This window comes from Leptodactylus fuscus, chromosome 1, assembly GCF_031893055.1.
Source record: "Leptodactylus fuscus isolate aLepFus1 chromosome 1, aLepFus1.hap2, whole genome shotgun sequence".
NCBI classification, from domain to species: domain Eukaryota; kingdom Metazoa; phylum Chordata; class Amphibia; order Anura; family Leptodactylidae; genus Leptodactylus; species Leptodactylus fuscus.
In genome coordinates, this window is record NC_134265.1 from 174,336,417 (window position 1) to 174,359,500 (window position 23,084).

The following is a 23,084-nucleotide window of genomic DNA, read 5'->3' on the forward strand; positions in this document are numbered from 1 at the left end:
AGTTAAATTCTCTGCATGTATATCAAAACGTATGTGGATCTGTTTAAGGTCACTAAAGACATGGGCCTGTTTTGATTTTAATATACGTTTAATACCCTGTTTTTCTTTATCATTTTATTAATGTAACAAACTATGTACCCAACAAAATACAAATTTAGATTTTGCAGAGTGTTTCCTGAATTTGAACTTCTATGTACCCAATTCAGGGTAAGCTTAATTGTATGATCTCCAAAGCTAATAACAATCATTTTCTGACTACAACAATCATAATACACAGGTTGCATACTATTCACCCTGGAAAAACATAAAACAAACAATAGTCAGGGCTACAGCAATCAAATTATATGGCAAATAATGCACAAAGACTTTTCCTTGGCGATCTGATAGTATTCTGGAATGTACATTTTGCTTTTACATAACCAAATTTACTGACTGATTTCCTAAAGTTTGTAGCATCTACATTATTCTAGTTCTGCCTTTGAGCTGTTTTCTATTTCTTGGCAAAACCTGCGGGAAATAGTAAGTGGTGGATTTTGTTTAGTTTGTGCTTTGAATGTTTTCCAAGTTTCACTGTGCAGAAATGAACAATGTCATTATAACGGCATTGCACATGCTGGATTATTGGACTACTGTATCTCTTCTGCGATAATGTAAAAATAAATATACTGTTATCTACTACATATGCTACAGTAGAAATATGAAGCAACTGTAATGATAACATACTGGTCACACTCTATTGTAGTTGTAATTTCCGAGGAATTCCCAGTGAAGGAGAGGCTTCAATTGGGAAAAAAAGCACAAAATAAGAAAAAGAATGTATAAATGGGAACACATTTGACAAATACAGGCACGAAGCTGTTAAATTGTTTTGGGCAGGGTTTCTTTTTTTGTTAACAAGTACTTTCCTGCAGTGACAATGCTGCGGTTAAGTTGGTTAGATTTGAGGCCGGACATGGAGCCAGAGGCTGATATACTGTCAAAATGTGACTTTTAACCAACAGTAAGGACATTGTGCATAGAAGCCAAAGTATAATAAGACACAATTCACTAGGCAAGTGGAAAAACAGTTAAAGAGAAGGGGCTGTCTGAAAAATTTAGATGGGGTGCAGTGACTTATTAATGTTGTCACGCTCAGCTTGGGGCTGATTTGTGACCCTCTAGCAGTGTATAGCCTTAAATAAAGAATTAACAGTATAAGAGATTACAAAAATGTAATAATGACTAATGCCACACAGAAACCTCTGACTAAATACATAAGTACCTCATTAATTCTATTACAGGGCTCATAAAGATGGAATGATTGCTTATTTAGTCAGGTGGCGGGGCAGATTGTTCATGTGGATAATAAAGATTTCTAGCAGGCAGATTTAATACTATTAATATTCTCATTTCTTTTCAATTTAGCACTGAACAAAATGGCTGCACAGTGTGAAACAGGATTATGAGATAACCAAATAGGCTCATGGTTCAATCACAGCTGCCCACACCAGTGCTGTATTCCATCGACACTATATATTGTATCAGATATTACATACACATGGTTTGTACCATATACATACATTCTATGTATATCATTGTACATCTAATACATTTAGAAGATGTAAAAAATCATCATAGTCTAAAATCTACATTCGGGATAATCGACTTTTAGAGCACAGCAGAGTATCTTATTTAAACAAAGCAAAGACAAAAATATATCTGACACTAGGTTCACTCCATTGCTCTGGTCCAATGTGGATTTAGATTAACGCATCATTCAAAGAAGCATATTAGGGCTCGTTCACATGGAGCAAGAGGGGGCGGATTCTGACGTCGAATCCACCTCAGAATCCGCCCCCTCACAATAGAGTTCTATGTAGACCGCTAGCTTCCTTTTTACCATGAGCAGTATGTTCCAGCTCACGGTAAAAAGAAGCGAGTTGCCCTTTCTTCAGGCGGATTTCACGGTTGAATCAACTCCGGCGTCCGCCTCGCGACAGCACCCTCCAAACTAGGCCCATTCATTTGGGCCTACTCCGGAGCGGGAAGCCGCAACTGTCAGAAGCCACAACTGTCGGAAGCCACGACAGTCTTGGCAGGCGCATTTTGGTTCAATTCTGATGCGGCTTCCCGCATACGTGGTCCCTTGCCCCTTGTGAATGAGGCCTTAGGGCAGCCACAGACTTCCTGACCTCTGTATACCTTTCATTTCACAGAATACAGATTTCTTTATTTCGGGTTCTAACAGCATTTCTTCAACAGGGGAATATTTTGTTAATGGTATATTCACATGCAGATTTGTTGCAGAAATGTAATTGAAAATCAGCCCCATTTCTCCGAATGGGGTTCTTCTGCAGCAAGAACATAAATTTCTGCACGCTCCATTGACATTAATAGCATAGTTATGGAAATGTCTTTAACAAACATAGTGCCATACGTACATTAAGATAATAATTTTAGACAACAGCTCTCAGATTCCTCATCTGCCAATGACATTTACTTTACTCCTGATCATACTGGTGGACAATAATATAATTCCTTTAGGACTTAGTTTACTAGAAGAGAAGTGGCAGCTAAACATACAGCAAATGTGGTAAAAACCTTATAAGGGTATGCTGCCTAAACAATCAATGTGTTACTGCTAGCAAGGTTGACCTCTGACTCTAGTACTGTACAGAAAATGTTTGTATCTTTTCAAGGACAATGCCATACTCATCAAAGTAAACAAAAATCAATGTAAATATCATTTATTTATGAGTGAACTATAAAAAATAACATACCCTTACATTCATTACTTACCCTAAAATTGAGGCTGGTCAAAAAGAAAAAGGCTGTATGCTTTTTGAATAATTATCCATATAACTAGTTACAGACCACTTGACATATAAAAACACCTTGCATCACTGGTAGAAATTGTACAATTCATGAAAATGGTAATATATTGTGGAGTGTTATAGTTATGTGTCGAATTGAACCATTAAAGAAACCAGGCATAATCCACAAGTCAACTTGTCTGACATATGTGTAAACTAATTCAAGAAATCCCCTAACTTTCTTTGAACTTCTTCTCTTTTTTAAGTGTAGATGCCAGGCAGCGTACAAGACCGGTCCTTGTTTGGACTGCAAACAATTGATCTGTTGATTGCGTCCTTGCCTTAAGGACTTCACATTCATTCCAATGTACTAAAGACGTTTCCTTTTTCTAATCATGTCATCATTAACTATGAATCTGTTGCTGTGACATCAAATATCTGGATACGACATGTAGAGAATATACAATTATCTGCCAGGGAAATTAAAAAACAAAAAAAACAAAACATACTCACCTGTCCCTGATGCTCCAGTGTCCCCCGCTGCTTCTTCCAGCAGAAGACCACATCTCACTTTACCCCCTGAGGCAAATAAGTGGCCTCAGGAAAGGATACAGGATGTCAAAGGAGAGGTATGTGAGTGATGCCCCATTTCCTTTCCTAAGGTTGCTGATCGTGTTCCTTTAGTGAGGCCTCAGCATTCATGTGGGACTGGATCAAGACCCCAGGAGCAGCAGAACTGGATTACGGTGGAATACACCAAAGGACCAGGGATGGAGGATGGTTTTTTTTAACTTTCTTGACCTTCTTGGAAAAAACTGTATATCTTGAACAACCCCTTTGATATAGGTAAGTGTTGGCTAGCCCCCTGTAAACGTTCTTTATAAAAGGTGCATAAATACCCTATATTGCTGTTTATTAATTATGTTCTCCATAAAAAGTAAAAAAAAACTTATTTGTATAAAGTGCAGAAGAAAAAGAGAAGGCAGCCATCTGGCTTTTATTTCTTACTTTATTTCCCTGTCGCCTAACACCTCTCACAATTTTTTTTCCACGCTGAGTGATTGAGCTGCTCTAGTCTTCTACATGGCAGATGACTGTATACACTACAACCAAAATCCTGCTCCAATCGGACAGTTGAAGCAATATTTGAAGCTGAACATTTTTTTTTTTTAATTTTGTAATAAATATTTTGGTAGAAAAAACTATTTACACTATTACATTAACAAAATTATATGCATATTTTTATTACTATAGTTAATGTATATGAGAAAATTGATAGAATGTATTCTACATGATATGTGGTTACCTCTAGGCTAAGACGATGCTAACAGGAGGAAAAACAACAACAGTACAGTAGCAAAACTCTTAACCTCTACTAGCAGGTGACCTCTTTATAAATGACTTGCGAATCCTGGCAAATTCTAAAAGATTGGTTGTTGCTGTCTTAAAAGATAACTTATCATATACCCTATTAGGACATTTTGAGTTGACAGTCAGGATCCTCATCTCTTGTTCAGAGTAGAAAGTACCCCTCTTGTTCTGGAGGAGCTGTCTTGCTCTGCATCACACTGACAGCTCATTCATATACTCTAAATGTATAAAGCTTCATTTCAACAAATGGCGAAACCCATCTAAGAAGTAGGTATAGTCCAAGAGGACAACCTTTAAAAAAAAATGAAAAATATCAATCTAGACATATCAGGTAATTAAAAAAACGTTTTCTTAATTAAACCCACAGTTACGCTAGGACTTGTAGCCAATATATGGGTTCAGTTATATGCACCTGTATTGTGCTTGTAAAGCAGGCCTAAGGCAACTTATAAAGCATTCACAAGAGGAGAATATATGATGTTGGGCTTCAGATGGGTGGTAACTACCAATTTATCTCTCTTTGTCTTCACACTGGTGCCTCTGAAATGTTGGCACTATATATATACAATTATTATTTATTTATTTTAATTTATTTATTTTTAATGTAAATTGTGAGCCCCATTAAGGAATCACAATGTACTTTTTTTCCCTATCAGTATGTCTTTGTAGAATGGGAGGAAATCCATGCAAACATGGGAGAACATACAAACTCCTTGCAGATGTTGTTCCTGGTGGGATTCGAACTCCAGGACTCCAGCGCTGCAAGGCTGAAGTGCTAATCACTGAGCCGCCATGTTGCTCCATATATAAATACAATTATTACTATCACTTATAACTGCTGATCTTGTCAAAACTGATGCACAGGATACCTGAAACAATCCCATAGAAAATAATGGAATAATTTCTGTTCCACCCCGTTTTTCTGCCCTACCTCTTCTGTGGGAATTGTTTCCCTGCCCCAGCTGCTAAAATGGGTACAGGCACTAGACATGGGTGGCACCATCAGCAATAGCAGATTTGGAATCTACTTCCATGACTACCTTGCAAAACTAAAAAAACAAAACAAAACACCACTTCTCTCCACTGTTACTCCAAGTAAATTGCAAGGACAAGCTTAGGCATTTCTTTAGACTAAGAGCCTGTCATAAAAGAAACACATTTGGAAGAAAATTGTATACCGTTCCTGGGTCTCATGAGTTTATTTAGAGCAGATGAAAACTGTTAAGCCTACAAATGTTTAAGCACTTAAAATAACAGGAAACTCTGTTAGTGGTTTACTCACATATTTTCTGCATGTTTTATGATTTAAGCAGTAAGGTTACCTTTTCTTGGATTTTTTTTAGCACCATACTCAGGAAAGTTGGTAATACAGTACCCTAGAACCACTGACCCCTCCTATAAGAAAATAGGCTGCAAATTAGGAACAGTAAAGAGGTGCTACATTGTACCTCTACAGAAACAATTCCTGGAGGATTGCCCTGATCAATCATAAATAAATTGTTTTGCAGGATAGTATTGGTAAGTTATGCTTACAAAAGCATTATAATACAAACAAATCAAAATACAAGAAAAGGGAATATACAAAATGATAAAAGAAATTCTATAAATTGCCCCTGGGTGCTCATTGAAATCCAGACATAGCCATCTTCAGCTTGAATCTGATAACCCACTACACCGTGATAACAAAAAAGCCAAGCATGCAATGGAAAAAAGTCAAGTTAAAATAATTAAGAATGACTTGTTCATAAACAACATAGGCCTACCATAGTGAAAGCCACAGCTTCTCCTGGGCAAGAGACCCCCCATCACTGTGAAGTCCAAAGGAAGAAGAGGCAACTCTCATTTAAGATTACATAAAGTGCTGAATTAAAGAGGACCTTTCACCACCTCCAAGTCCAGCTCTTTGCATAATTTAATAAGGGCTGATCCACTGATTCTAGCACTGTTGGAGTTTTTTCTCTAGCTTCCACCATTCCTGAGCAATCGATGCCGTTACTTTTGATGACTCACACACTATTTATTCACTGAATTGACAGGAGGGTGGAGTCATACAGGAACAGACAATCACAAAGGTGTAAGCCTGAGCTCTGACAATGGCTGCCTTTGATTGGTGTACTGAATCATGCCCCCTGTCTGACACCACCCTTCTGATATTACAGAGCTTACATAGCACATCAGGCACCAAAACTAACAGTGCTTGTTGCTTGAGAATGGTGGAGGCTAGAGAGAAAATTCCAACTGTGCCAGAATCAGTGGAGTGGCGCCTACTAACAGATGATAAGAACTGGAGTTGGTTAAGGTGGTGAAAGGTCATGCTGTAAGACATTTCTATAGTAAAACTACTTCTGAGCATAATCAAGACAGAATACATAACATACTTTATGTAATTGTGCTGTTAGACATACATTTTAACCATCTTACCTTGGGGGGCATGCCTCCACACTGCACGACTTTAATAGTGGAGGAGGACGTCTACTGGCAACACACAGGCTTTCTATTGTTGTTGATCTAGTCTGTTTGTTCAAGCAAACGACTATGGCCTCCTGCATACCTGAAAGATACGGAAATGTTAAGAATGGTAACATGCCAATGAAAGAAATCAACCTTTCAAGAAGCAGGAAAATGTTATGCAGTAGTCTCAATTATATATATTTTTTTAAAAAAAGTTTGCAAAAACCATTAACTGCAAATTAAGAGTACTTGGTGAACTACAGTATAGAAAAATGCTGAAACATTAGAATAAAGAAACACACCTAAACATAAGACTGCTGCAGCTAAATCTGCATCACTCCTGCCATGGCACAATATAAATGATCACTAGTGTGTGGGATAGCGAGGAGAAAGCAAAGGGGAGAGTGTAAGATTCTATATTCCACCTAATTTTGGCAGTCAAGGCACATAATCCAAAGCCAAGCTGAACTGAAAGGAAACACTCTTGTGCCAACAAACCTCTAAAAACGTCACCAGATTTCATAGCGGACCAATCTCTAACAGGGTAATTTAATGCAGGAGGCAATGTGTGCTCAGAAAAAAAGACGTTTTGACGTTTATATGTTTGGTTTTAATCAGCAGGATATTTACTTACTTGAAGGGGAAGTTGGGAGCAGTACGTTTTTACATTGGCTGTGGTGCTACTATGTTCCTTTCAACATTCAGCCAGAGATGAAAATCTGCTTCTGAACCATATGTGTATTCAGGTGACGGAGCCTACTGTAGGTATGTTGGATGCTTTGTGAGTGTTGGCAAAGACAAGTTGGACAAATCTCATTAACTTTAGATATTCTCTATTTAAACATATTGTACAGACTATAGCATGGAGGGCCAACATCTCCAGCTGTTGCTGGACCACAACTCACATCATCTGTGGCCTCTTGATCTGGCACGTACTGTGGAAATTATAGTCCAACAATAGTTGAAGAGCACATGTTGACAACACACGATAAATACACACACAGACTGTGGTCACTTTTATTTCTGGCACCAAGCATAAAAGGGAACATTTATCAGAGGCATTTGATGGATATCGAATTCCCAAGAACTCCTCAGCTTGGTTTCTTTTTTGCACTGTGTGAATCTTTAAGAAATCTGGGAGGTTTTCAACTGTTCTACAACCAAAAAGACATGAGTAAGATTTGTCTGTATTGTGAATAGTGTCTTTGTCATCCACAGACAAATTAGAATGTGGCTAGTGAAACAGAATATATCCTTGCAGCTCTTTTGTTCAGCACACTATTTATGATGCTGATGATGTGACCACCCATGGGGCAGAGGAGGTTTAGTCAGAGCGCTTTACCAAAACCTATACATTCAACCCCATAGAGGTTTACTGTAAAAAAGGACAACCAAAATTGGCCAAAATTGCTTAACTAAAGCCAAAAAAAAGTATAATTCTAATACAACACAAGGAATTAAAATATAATCTTGCCTTTGGTAACTTTGCAAAAATTCCATAGTATCCAAGCAGACACAGGCTGCTGTAAGATCAATACAGTGTAAAAATACAGTGTGCAGTGCCATCTCTCACACCCCTGGATAACATGTCCAGTTGATGAAACTGCATTTGTCTTACCAATTTATTTATTTATTTATTTATTTATATAAAAATTAATCTTGTTCGGGAGTTCTGAAATTCTGCCCACTTTTCAATACACACTAGTATATGTGGTGGAAGAAATATCGTAGAGGCTTCATACATACACCATTTGATAATTCTGCTCCATTGTGTTTATTGTGCAAAGGCAGACTACAGTTAGCCCGTATTTTCTTGGCAGTCTCATACGGCAATGGTAGTATACTGTAGTATGAGTGCACCCCTATGTATGTGGATAGATATAGCTATAATAAAGTTATATTAAGGAATTGCTATATACAGTTACAATAAATAGTAAGCAAACCCTTTCAAACTACTTGGATTACTAGTAAAGTGTGGTTGATTATAGATGGCAGGACTCCTGCTACATGTCACCAAAACCAGATGTATAAACATACAGTATATCACCTTTTCCCATTCTATATTATCTGGTTGAAGATTTAAAAACATACTAGGCTCGTTCACATCTGCGACCGGCACTTTGTTCTGCAGGTTTCCTGCACAAAACAGGGCAGGAGACGGAAACCTGCCGGCATCTTTCCAGACCCATTCACTTGAATGGGTTTGAAAAATGTCCGGCCGCGAGCGCCGATGAGTGTTTTATCCTCTCCGCGGCTAAACCGTTTTTTTTTTAAACCGAACACAGAGTCAGACATGCAGTACTCTGTGTCCAGTTTAAGAAAAACGGTTTCGCTAGGGAGAGCTCAAAACGCTCACGGCCGGACTCGGCATGACAGAAGACTGAAACCTGATAACAGAGTCCAGACGCTGGTGTGAAATATCAAAAAATGTGTTCCATATAGTCCACTCATTAAGACATAAATATATCAGAACTGTTGAATTATCTTCCATGCTTGATGCTTGAGTTGTAGAACAATGAGTAGAAACAGCAGTTGTCACTTGAGCTCAGAATGAATGGAGGACTTAGGGACTGCTTGCTTCAATCTTTCTAAACTTTCAGCAAGTACAGAATACAAATTCTATAAGATAAGTTTTAAGCAATGTTTATTACACTGCTCTGACATTTGTCTTATTACGAGCTATTTTTCTTAAGAGCTTTTGTCACTTCTTACAAGTAGGATATTAAAAAGAGTAGGCCAACTATAGAAGAAGGAGGGGGAAGAATCATAAATCATGGGCAAAGTGACAAAATCTATGTGGATCTTCAAGCTCCCAACAAAGCAAAACCTAGCCATGTTTATATCGAGGAGAATGGCATAATTGTTACATGATATCTGATGACAGCATTGGGAAATTGGGAAGCTAACGGCATGCTAAAATACTAACTAGTTCCTTCTGGTTGCTACCTCTGCAAGGTGAAAGGTTATGTGTAAGCTGATCCAGTTTCATCTCTCGAGACAGTAGAAACAATAAAATTACCTTGAATAGTCTTACTGCTCTGGCTATAGTCAGAACAAAAAGATTACTGAAGATGAGCGCTCAACCTTATGTCTACTGTATGTTCTCCTTTTCATCACTTCTATGAACAAAACCAAACTACTATTGGTTTAATGGCGTTCTGGTTCATGAACCTAAATAGAATAGTGGATGCATGGTTCCTTGGTCTGAAAATGTAGACGGTAGGCTTACTGTCCTGTTTTTACAGACTATTTCCCTATAGTTGCTCTAATTATTTCAGAATACTCAACAAGTAAATCTAATTCATGACCCATATAACAGAACTGAAGAAATGCATATGAAATCCCTGTCAGGGTATAAAAAGTTTTATGGCATCTCCAAACAAGTGCAGGTGGATTGTTAATTGACCGTTCCTTCCCCCGCATCTTTGTACCAAGCATGTATTCCAAATGTCTTATGACGGGGATATACTGTTAGACTTACTAAGACTGGACAGACCTATAAGCACAAAAAGCCAACTAAAAGTCATTTAATACATGCACACATTTATCTATACACTGTAGTAACCCAAGAATGTAGTATTTAGTAAAATTTCTCTTTTTTATCTTATTCTTATTTTTTTTATTATGCAGCGTAGAAAACTTCTAGTTAACACATGGAAACCATAAACAATCTGGATAGCTTGCTGTTGATGGATTGTAGTATGAATAATAGAGCAGATTCATTAATGTACTAGGCCAGTTTTGTAACATAAAAAAATCACAAACTTCTGATTTGCATCTTTTGGATACAAGTTGTGACAATCATGTTGCAACTGGTGATTTTGCACCACCCTCGCCACTGTAACAAAAAGGGATCATGGCAAGGACCTAAAAAATGCTTCCACAGATTTAAAGGGGTTTTCCCATTTCATTATTTCAGCAGTCTGGCTGCAGTCTTTTCATCTCACTTGCTGTATTTCTCTTCCCTCCCCCTCCCTCTTGCTAAATGAGCCGGAGAAGTCAAAACATATACACATGAATTAATATGCAGATGTTTGTACAGAATGGATTCAGTGTTATCTGTGAGTTTAAATAGAGAAGTAAAAGACTCAGCTTTATCAGCAAACTGCAATTAGCTGAATGATTGTCCTGCGAGCAAGAGCAGTGAGTGACATCACTTGTCCTATAGGTCCGTGGTTATAGCACCACTGAGTATACAATGGGAGGAATAAGGTCACATTGCAGGCAAACAAAGCAGGATTTCTAAAGCAATATATTTAGGAAAAGTCTTCAATTCACATAACCTACCAGTATAGATAGGATGGGACCTTTAACTCCAGACACACAGCCTGACTTCCTTCAAAACTATAGAACTCATTTTATCCTGTCTAGTAGAACACAATGTTTCTAAAATTCAGCATTTTTTTTTTCTTTAGATCTGCATGACATAAGATGTAAATATAGTACAAAGCAGTCTGATATCCAGTAATGCATTTCTTGTATAATATGAACAAAAAAAGCCAAAAGGAACCCTGCAGAAAAAGCGCCGCTGAAATGCAGGGTAGTCAATGAAAAACAAAGAGGCGTAAAATAAATTAATCCTAATATTAGGCTTACAAGCTGTACTCGGTTGATTTCACGTCTTAACAATTTTGATAATTACAAACATACTGCAGTGCTCTTTTAATTCCTGTGGATCTGTGCCCCTAAAAAAACTGCAGCGATCATATTATTACTGGATGTGACCTGTTCCAGTTCAGTAACAATGGAGATTGAGTGAAACGTGTTAAATGAGGTTAAAGCCATGGCGTCCAGCTGTCCATATAAAATAAACATTTTGAAACTCGTACATGTGGGTTTTTTGCATTTTGCCATATGTACCACGTGGAATCACCTGCTTATTATAACACACTTTTATAGCTATGGAATGTTCACAGCTCCTTGAGAGCCAGCACCTTCAGACAGAAGGACTTGCTTATGAGAGATTGCAAGCTACTGTGCCTCAGCAGAGTAGGAAGATTCTATGGGGATATTAAAGTCACTCATCCAGAACCAAGTAAAAGGTGTTTTTTTTACTGAATCACTAACATCAGCGCCAGAGCTTAGCCAATATATTCACACTTACGCATATGCGAATATAGTCTGCAGCTAGGAATGGGAATTCCATTCTTTGAAAGTCTGTGGGCTTCTTGAAAGAAGGGAAGAGGTAAAATGATTACACTACCAAAGCACAACTTCAAAGACAACTCGTAAAAAGCAGATTTTAAGAGGGTCCAATAACAGACATTTTACAAACACTGCTATTCCTTCAGGGAAAAATACTTTCTGCTTCCCTAAATGATACAGAAACCCTTTCGGAAGACACAGAGGAAGTTGATCATATAAGTCCGATTTCTAATTCTGAACATAAGCTAGAAAATATCTGTTCTTTATAATGGCCATCTACGCTATGTTGTTGAGTACGGTATCAGTAGGGCAGATGTATGAAAATCTCTAAAAGGCAAACTATCTTTCTTGCTCATAGCCACCAATAACAGTACCGCTTTATTTCTCAAAAGCAGAAATGAAAACTGCACCGTGAATGGTTGATATGGACAAGAAAGACAGTTTTCACTTTAAACAGTTTCATAAATCTGCCCCATTGTGTTTATTATCTACACTGTTGATATTATGGTTTGTTATGGCTAGTTCACACGGAGTTCCACGTGTACACATTCCGTCGTGGCTAGTGCATCGAGATGCTGATGCAGTGCACTGGCATCCCGTCGCGGCATTCTGCTCTGGATTATGCCCAAATGAATGGGCCCGAAGCCTCGCGCCGCGGATGCCGTGGCTGATTCAGCTGCAGAATCCGTGGTAAGATAGAGCAGCTCGATTCTTTTTTCCGCTACTAGCTAGCGGAAAAAAGAAGCGAGCAGGTCCCATTGAAGTCAATGGGAGCCATTTTTGGCAGCGGATTTTGAGGCGGATTTCGCTGCCAAAAGACCCCGTGTGAACTAGCCCTAACAAAATTTTTTATTGATTTCCAAAACAGTATATAATACAGAAGGAAAAGGTTAATATAATATGACTGAATTTATAAATTAATGAGAAAATATATTTAAAAAAAATAATTTACATTTTGAATTCTTTCTATAGGTGTATTTCCTGCTTTAATATTAACTGCATACTGTAGATGTATTGAAGGATTGATTGGTTGGTGTCTAATTTCTAGGGCTCCATGAGATCAGCACAATGGGCTCCATGATCGCCATGACTGTCACTGTAGTTTCTGAAATAGCGTCTTCTAGAAAAGAGTGTAGGCTATTTGGTATTGAAGATCAGCACCATTCAAGTAGTTGGGGTACTGGTGGTTAGACATTTAGTAATCACACATGGATGTCTTATCTTAAAGGGAACCTGTCAGGTGGTTGTTCCACAATAAAAATGTAAACTAACCTAAGTAGTCATGGGAGCGGGGTCCAGCTTCAGCCTAGTCCCTCCGTTTGATCGCTTATCGCGATTTTCTGGTGATGTCAGGGTGTAAACAGACTGTTTTGAAGATGTTAGTCATGCCCAGGAAATGTGATAAATTAACAAATCCAAGAAATTAACCATAAAATGCTCCTGTTCCTGAAAAAACTGCACTAGTTGGGTGTGTTTACTAGTTGTATGTATACAAGATTGTATCAGAGAAATTCCCTAAACCTTAAAAGGTTTACTTCTCCTCACCAAGAAAGCTGACTGAGCACATATCACGAGTCACACACATGTGCTCACGGAAAACATTTATGTAAGAACTTGGATTCGGAATAAAACACATTCATATGCCAGAGAATTGTGCCTGATGAATAATAAAAGCACTTGGCACCTTGCTTTCCATGGATGCAAAAAGGCTGCACAGAGAAATGTTTGTTTTCCTAACCACAAAAACCTAAGGTCAATCTGATTAAACCGCCATTATTCAACACCAGCTACTTCTTTGCCCTACATAAACTACTGCAAACCATGCTCAATCACATACAGTATCAAACATCCTCAACAAGGAAATCACGGATGGATCAACAAGTAGTCATAGTACAGTACTAGATATGTAAAATGGCTCAACACGGACACTAACTTTTCAATCCAGTAAAATCTTTCACTTTCTATAATTGTTAACAGAATAAATAAAGAAATGGTCAAACTAACAGCAAATGTACTAAATCCCACTCAAGAGTCTATAGACCACAAATGATTTACACTATGAGCATCATCCATAATGATTCTACATGACTTGGCATTATGCTGTATTTGTATTCACAGCCATTGGTTATGACAAAGAGGGAGTCTGTTGGTTCCCACTGGAGTTTGGTATTGTGTCGGTACACCTTAATAAGGGTTGGTTCACACTAGCGCTTGTATTCCGTCCACAATGAGTCCGCAAGGAGACCCCCCCGAACGGAATACCGACGCTAATGCAAGCGCTGTGCAGTTAAGCACACGGAGCCCATAGACTATAATCTGCTCCGTGTGCTTGCCGCGCACTGCCCGCACAATTCATTCGTGCAGGCAGTGTGCGGCAAGCACACGGAGCCCATTATAGTCTATGGGCTCCATGTGCTTTGCGATTGCATTCCGTCCGAGAGAGTCTCCATGCGGACTCCTTACGGACGGAATACAAGCGCTAATGTGAACCAACCCTAAGTCTAGATTGATCCAAAGGAATAAGTAGAAAACAATTAACGTCTAGTCTTCTGCCCATACATAGGCACACAATATACTTTTTTATAGGCTGAAAATTTACATTATTGACAATGAGTCACTTACCTCCACCACAAGATTCAGAGCATTCAGAGAAGCCCTCATACTCCCAGTCATAGAGTTCATCAGTATCCTTTAATCCTCCATTTTCCAGCTCGTCCTCATCTGGGATGAATTCAACAGCTTCACCATTGCAAGGTCCATTGTAACACGTTCTCTGACTGGCTGGTTGTGGCCCCTCACATTCATCAAGTGGCAGATCAGCAATTGTCTGTGCAAATGACAAGAGCACTTGGCACTTTACACTTCTTTGTTGAATGCCTGTTCCACAAGAAACACTACACGGGGACCAAGGTTCTGGAATGAATCTGTAAAACATCATCAATAAAGGTTATCTTATTTGTTATAACGCAGTAAATTAGGTCCTGGATTCAACATGCATTCTTCAGTCTAGCTAAAGGCCCAGGACCAGTGCACATGGGAGAAACTATACAATAATAATAAATATATACATAATAAATGCATAACTAAAAACAATATAATATAATATAATAATAAAGTAATGTATATTTGTCATTTTATTATAAGACAACTTAGTCACCAAAACAACAGAAAAAAAACAAAACAAAAAACATTCTCTAAAATACATCTTTAATTTTCAACAAAATTTACAAAAACTATAGAACTTTAATGAAGTGTCTGCTCTTGAGACTTCTAATAAATATATAAATTAATGTATGTGGCACAATAGTATATATTTAATGATGGGAATGAGACAAAGTTCAGAAGTATATCCAGTCACCATGTAGAATTTACTAGCCCCAATAGTTTCTGTACTGAATACAGGCTTTGATTTAAATTGCCTCTTCTAGAATACAAAACCCCATTCTGGTTATTACAAACAATTTCCTCTTATTCGGACTGAAGTACAATTACTGGTTATAAAATGCTACCCGGTCCCACCAAATGCTTTTTTAACACAGGCCCATAAAATGATATGGGCAGAGAAACATCTTCGTACATAATAAATATGAAGTTACATCATTGGAAAACATCATTAAGAAAGTTAGATCAGTTCTTAATAGACACTTAATAGACTCTTTTATGAATTGAAACGGGTCATTTTCATGTACTAAGTTCCTTCCCACTAACATTGGCCAGTATAACTTTTTCACTACTCACATTACCATACATCTTAAGCTGTGCTCAAATGAACTTCATAAATAAAAAAAAGTAAATGTACTCACATAAAGAGTAGAATGCATGTAAATATAAACTTTGAGTCATTCCAAGGCAATAACATGGCTAAGTACAAAAGGGCATAAAATGTATATAGCAAGTGGTAATGATATAATGATTGTAGATCTGGAGAGCAGTGATACAGCTGGAAAGCTGAATGCTGCCATTCTGTTACGAGGCAGAAATACAATTTTATGTGTGTACGTATTTATACACCTGAATGTAAATGGTTTCAGAGCATGTCAAGCATGGATATTTGAATTAAAATATAATACGTGACACTAGGGCCTTTGTTAGGGATAGTCGTAAAATGGAGAACGCAAAGCGCCGTATTCATTCTTCCTGCTAATGTGTGTTATATAGGAAAATAGATCCCAGAAATGTAGTAGCTCACCACATGTGCTTCATTTGCAATATAATACAGTGTATATTAAGTAACCCTACATGTCAATTGTACCCCTCTGAAAGAAAAATTTATTCGACTACGTTGAGATTTCAATTTAAGCTTCAGCACAGAAAGAGCAGGGAAGTCCGCAGATCAAAGCTGTAAATAGCGCCCATTAATCACACGGCAACAGGAAATCGTCATAAGCTGCATTTTAATAATAGCATTTCGAGTTTCCTTACAGAAACACTGTGGTTGCAGTGCTGAGTACTTTAGCATCATTTCCTTTCAATGACTTTCCAAAAACTCTACCTGAATAATTACCTGTAAAAGCACCACACTTTATATATTCTCACAAATCATATTCACGCCTCCGTTTTTCCATTAGGTTTTTTTTCTAACAATATAAGAACAGGACTGAGTAGTGAGTGTTAGGTTTGAATTCTTATACTTAATAAGCGAAAAAAGGGAAACCTGGAAGTAACAGACTGCAGAAAATATAGAATATTCCGAACAATGACCTATTGTGTATTGTTCTTGCTGTAAAAGATGAAGTATGTATGAAACAACAACTAGTATATATATGCATATGTATATGTTTTATAGTTAGGAGGTTTTGATAGTTAGGATTAAAGGGGCATGCCCAGGCTATGGTGGAGTGAAGATGTGCTTTGTACAGTTACTGGCCCTAGCCCAGTCACCGGCAAGTCTATGGGGTCCGTGTGCTTTTACTGCACAGCACTTGCAATTGTGTTTGTATTCCATTCGGACTCTCCCTGGATGGAATACAAAAGCAGATATGAATAGGGCATAAGGCCACACAAAGAAAAAACCCGGCAGAAAAAAAATGTAGTAAATCATTAGTGCTTTTCACTGCTTTTTCACTATAATTTAAAATTTTTGCCTCCCTCCATAAGTTTATTGGGAAAAAACTGCATTTCATTAGGTGAGATTGATATGCTGCATTTTTCAAAAACAATCATTTTTCAAAATGCTAATTTTCTGTGGAATTTATTTTCCTGCAATTTGTGGATTAGGATTCCAAAATAGTGAAAAATCGCTGCATGTATTGCCTCAATCTTATGTTCATAATCTTGTACTGCAGAGACAGCAGTAGGGTAAGGCTCCTTCTGCAAGTTGTTACCTTACTGTAAGATACAGGGTATTGATATGGAGGGAGATTATAAAATGTTAATGGGACATAGTTTTATGTTTCTATAATTCTAGTTATTTTGTTTTGTATTCTAAAATTGTACGCTGTTGAAAAAATAAAGAGAACACTTAAAGGGGTATTCCCACCTCACATACTCATCAGTCTTTACTGCTGTAAAATCTTCTTTCTTCCTGGTTTCTTGCATCATTTGGTGTGCGGGGTTTCACATGTAACCTGCCATTTAGCTCCGCCCCAAATTCGCATGTAGCTCCGCCCACCCACATTGGACTATGAAGTACAGGCAGCAATAACTCCATTCTGTGTTACATACAGAGACTGCCTGTCTCTGCCATAATGAACACAATTGAATTAGCTAACCTGATAACTGGGAGAACAGAAGAAATGAATGCAGCTCCTCTCCTCTATCTGAGAGCAGGACCTAGGTCACATGGTGTAGACACAGGAATAGCTAGATACACAGGCTCGCTCCCGTGCACTTAGCCCCTTCTCCCTCCCCCCCTGAGAGCAGCAGATACATCACTTGACTCATGAGCAGCTAAGTCAGGGCTGTGGCCACAAAGAATTGAATAAAGTAAGATAGTGGACAAACAAAGCAGTTTATTTAGGAAAAGTCTTACATCCACATTAACAAGCAGTATAGATAGGATCCTTGTGATGGGACAACCCCTTTAAGCAACACAATGTAACTCCAAGGAACACTGACAATCAATTTCACTTGCTGTTTTGCAAATGGAATAGACAACAGATGAAAATTATTGACAATTATCGAGACACACTGAATAAAAGAGGGGTTCTGCAGGTGGGGACTGCAGACCACATCTCAGTACCAATACTTTCTGGCTGATGTTTTGGTCACTTTTGAATGTTGGTTGTGCTTTCACACTTGTGGTAGCATGAGACGGACTCTACAACCCACACAAGTGGCTCAGGTAGTACAGCTCAACCAGGATGGCACATCAATGTGAGCTGTGGCAAGAGGGTTTGCTGTGGCTGAAAGCATCGTGTCTAGAGGCCGTAGGTGCTACCAGGAGACAGGCCAGTACACCAGGAGACGTGGAGGAAAACAACCCAGCAGCAGGACTGCTACCTCTGCCTTTGTGCAAGGAGGAACAGGAGGAGCACTGCCAGAGCCCTTAAAAATGACCTCCAGCAGGCCACAAATGTGCAGGTGTCTTCACAAACGGTCAGAAACCAACTCCTTGAGGATGGTATGAGGGCCCAATGTCCATAGATGGGAGTTGTGCTCACGGCCTAATATCGTGCAAGAAACTTGGCATTTGCCACAGAACACCAGGATTGGCCACTTCGCCACTGGCGCGCTGTGCTCTTCACAGATGAAAGCAGGTTCACACTGAGCAAATGTGACAGACGTGACAGAGTCTGCAGACGCCATGGAGAGCGATCTGCTGCCTGCAACATCCTTCAGCATGAACAGTTTGGCAGTGGGTTAGTAATAGTGTTGGGGTGGCATTTCTTTGGAGGACCGCACAGTCATTGTAGGGAGGTCACACAGGCACGTGGAGGCCACACACACTACTGAGCCTCATTTTGACATGTTTTAAGGACATTACATCAAAGTTGCAGCAGCCTCTAGTGTGTTTTTCCACTTTAATTTTGGGGGTGATTTCCATTGATGATTTTTGTGTGATTTTGTTGTCATCACATTCAACTTTGTACAGAACAAAGTATTCAATGAGAATATTTCATTTATTCAGCTATAGGATGTGTTAATGAAGTGTTCTCTTTTATTTTTTTGAGCAGTGTATTAATATATACATCTTAGATTTTTAGAAGGTGTTCATATTTTCAAGCATACCAAAGTATGGAATTCCCATTTCTTAACATGCTGGGATCTTTTTTGTAGAGTATGAATGGGATACATTGTGATTTCCCCAAGGATATATTTACAGTGTCCATGCTCAAGATTTACAGATCTCATTTTAACTGCATTGTAAACTCCAAAACCCAAAGGTAAGTTTTCTGCCACACTGTTATCTATAAGCTGTATTATCTACCACTACATGCAAACTAGTCATCTCAGCCACTCTGTACATGCCATGCTTAAGAAACTAAGAATATAATCTAGAAATATTTTCAGGATTAATCCAGCAATATGTGAATATTAGGTAAAGTAGCTTTAAGTTTCTGAAAGCCTACCTTTTACAAATTGATGGTCTATCCATATTAATCACCACCATTGTAAAATTTATGTGTTTCTCTTAAGGATAGGCCATCAATTTGTAAAAGGTGAATAACCTCTTTAACCCGTTCCATTATTGGAACTGAAAAATATCTAACCCCCGGCATAAATGGCAGCAATTCTATGCTGAACAGTCCTCAGAAATATACAGTGGGGCAAAAAAGTATTTAGTCAGTCACCAATAGTGCAAGTTCCACCACTTAAAAAGATGAGAGGCGTCTGTAATTTACATCATAGGTAGTCCTCCACTATGAGAGACAAAATGAGAAAACAAATCCAGAAAATCACATTGTCTGATTTTGTAAGAATTTTTTTTGCAAATTATGGTGGAAAATAAGTATTTGGTCACCTACAAGCAATCAAGATTTCTGGCTCTCACAGACCTGTAACTTCTTCTTTAAGAGTCTCCTCTTTCCTCCACTCATTACCTGTAGTAATGGCACCTGTTTAAACTTGTTATCAGTATAAAAAGACACCTGTGCACACCCTCAAACAGTCAGACTCCAAACTCCACTATGGTGAAGACCAAAGAGCTGTCAAAGGACACCAGAAACAAAATTGTAGCCCTGCACCAGGCTGAGAAGACTGAATCTGCAATAGGCAACCAGCTTGGATTGAAGAAATCAACTGTGGGAGCAATAATTAGAAAATGGAAGACATACAAGACCACTGATAATCTCCCTCGATCTGGGGCTCCACGCAAAATCTCACCCCGTGGGGTCAAAATGATCACAAGAACGGTGAGCAAAAATCCCAGAACAACGCGGGGGGACCTAGTGAATGAACTGCAGAGAGCTGGGACCAATGTAACAAAGCCTACCATCAGTAACACACTACGCCGCCAGGGACTCAGATCCTGCAGTGCCAGACGTGTCCCACTGCTTAAGCCAGTACATGTCCGGGCCCGTCTGAAGTTTGCTAGAGAGCATTTGGATGATCCAGAAGAGTATTGGGAGAATGTCCTATGGTCTGATGAAACCAAACTGGAACTGTTTGGTAGAAACACAACTTTACGTGTTTGGAGGAAAAAGAATACTGAGTTGCATCCATCAAACACCATACCTACTGTAAAGCATGGGGGTGGAAACATCATGCTTTGGGGCTGTTTCTCTGCAAAGGGGCCAGGACGACTGATCCGGGTACATTAAAGAATGAATGGGGCCATGTATCGTGAGATTTTGAGTGCAAACCTCCTTCCATCAGCAAGGGCATTGAAGATGAAACGTGGCTGGGTCTTTCAACCTGACAATGATCCAAAGCACACCACCAGGGCAACGAAGGAGTGGCTTTGTAAGAAGCATTTCAAGGTCCTGGAGTGGCCTAGCCAGTCTCCAGATCTCAACCCTATCGAAAACCTTTGGAGGGAGTTGAAAGTCCGTGTTGCCAAGCGACAGCCCCAAAACATCACTGCTCTAGAGGAGATCTGCATGGAGGTTTGGGCCAACATACCAACAACAGTGTGTGCCAACCTTGTGAAGACTTACAGAAAACGTTTGACCTCTGTCATTGCCAACAAAGGATATATAACAAAGTATTGAGATGAAATTTTGTTACTGACCAAATACTTATTTTCCACCATAATTTGCAAATAAATTCTTACAAAATCAGACAATGTGATTTTCTGGATTTGTTTTCTCATTTTGTCTCTCATAGTTGAGGTCTACCTATGATGTAAATTACAGATGCCTCTCATCTTTTTAAGTGGTGGAACTTGCACTATTGGTGACTGACTAAATACTTTTTTGCCCCACTGTATAGTAAGCACCAGCAATCGGATTATCAATGGCTAGGCAATTTCACTTTATATACAAAAAACAAACTATGAATAAACTGAAAAGGAAACAAAATAACACTTGCAGATTGTTATATAGCTAAAAACTTACGAAGGTTCTTCAGTAACAGCTATGGCCTCTTCCAGCTCCTGTGCTTGCTTGTACCATGGCAACTTGGCTTCCACAGGTAGTTTTTCTGTAAAATGAAAGAAAGCCTTTTTTTTTTTTTTCTTTTTTTAAATCTAACTAAAAAAAATATTTTAAATTACTGGCATCCAATCAATACTTCAGCACAGCAAATCATGTTTTTACAAACAGTCAAACAGTGAAAGCAGTGGCGTAACTAGGAATGGTGGGTCCCCATGGCGAACTTTTGGCATGGCCCCCATCCCCGACTGACGCCGAAAACCCTGCATTCCTGCATGCACTATTATGTCCCATAGTGGCCCCTGTACACAGTATTATGCCCCATAGTGGCCCATGTACACTCCGCTGATGTTTGCCATCTTCAATGACGTAAAGGACGTCATGTGGCCCAAGGCCTGCGTCGCAACGCATAAGGACGCAGGCCCCGGTCATGTGATGTCACACAAGTAGGCCCGAAGCCTGCCAGGAGAGGTAAGTAAATAGGGCCCATTACCGGCTGGAATTACTCCAGCCGATAACGGCCTATTAAAAAAAAAAATCGAAAACGCCGCAGTAGTGGCTGACTCTGGGCCCTCTAATGTCCTGGGCCCTGTGGCAGCTGCTACCACTGCTACCCTGGTAGTTACGCCACTGAGTGAAAGAGTACATGATACCATTGCTTAGGAATGGTGGAGGTTTGAGAAAAATAGTCCAACTTTGGCCGAATCAGTAGAGTGGCACCTACTGAAGGATGCAATTAGATGGAGGTGGTGAAAGTTCCTCATTAAAGATGCACCAAAATCATCAAACATCATGTGATAACTGATAATTTGGTATATTTTCGATTGCTAAAATTATGGCAACACAGACTTCAGAAAACACACTTGTTAGGATTCCCTTCACCGTTGATTTACACAATAAATGGATTTATCACTGAGTAAGAGGAAGTGTTGATTCTTTTATAGAGCGTTCTCTTGTCTCCTCTGCCTTTTTTACCATTTTTCTTTTATTTCTGTTTGTAGCAATCCTTTTTTCTTGTCAAGGAACCTATTCATGGCTCTTGATCCTACCTCTTCACCCTCAGCCCTTTAATCTTACGTTATTTTCTCCACTCTCTGTCTTAAGTAATTGAAAATATAACATGATTCATGAAGTACACCTATGAATAGCCCCATGATGTTGCACATGTGTGCCCATGCCTTGTGGTGGGCCAATCTGTGGTCCAGTAATATTTGTTTCAATAAAGAATTAATTTTTTTAAAAAAAGTAAAGTTTCTCATTATGTGACCATGCAATAAAGTAACAGCTAATCTTTCATTTCACTTCAAATAGCTGCATCTTTGGTTTTATACCACCTAGAACAGTGGTACTGCTGTGTTACAAAAAAAAACAAAAAAAACAACCCAATTGGGTCTATAACTAATGTTATCTTTATTTTTATAGTTAAAACTGCTATCTGAGAATATCAGCTTTCATATGGCACTAGAACCACTGTTCTTGGTGGTACAAAACTGTGATGCCCCTTTTTTGCCACTGCTACAACTGTACATACTGGCCATACACAGTGAGAATGAACAGAGAGGAAAGACTATCTCAAACAATGTTTAATGTGAACAATTCGAGGAACAATATTAGTGCCTGTTTTCTACTAAAAGGAAGTAATATAGGTTAATAAAATAAATTACAAAAAATGTTCACTAAACACAATAGTAAAAATAAATAATCTTTAAATAAAGTACATTAATGACATATTTCCTTATATGTTTGTTTACTAACCACTTTCAAATAGTTTTGTTTTAAGGTGAAATGATCAAATAAGACATGGTAAAATCTGGCCTTTTTAGCAGTACTTCCCATGATGTATCACAAATGG

At 38.7% G+C, this 23,084-nt stretch overlaps 1 protein-coding gene across 1 annotated transcript in view; it reads right to left on the reverse strand.

Annotated features, from left to right (window-relative positions):
* Positions 1–23,084, reverse strand: part of ADAMTSL1 (ADAMTS like 1) — a 624,112-nt gene that overhangs the window by 70,211 nt on the left and 530,817 nt on the right. The window contains exons 14-16 of the mRNA XM_075279894.1: positions 21,197–21,281; positions 14,382–14,683; positions 6,585–6,714 (exon numbers count right to left, since the gene is read on the reverse strand). Coding sequence (XP_075135995.1) covers positions 6,585–6,714; positions 14,382–14,683; positions 21,197–21,281 — 517 coding nt within the window. The remainder of the gene's footprint in view (positions 1–6,584; positions 6,715–14,381; positions 14,684–21,196; positions 21,282–23,084) is intronic.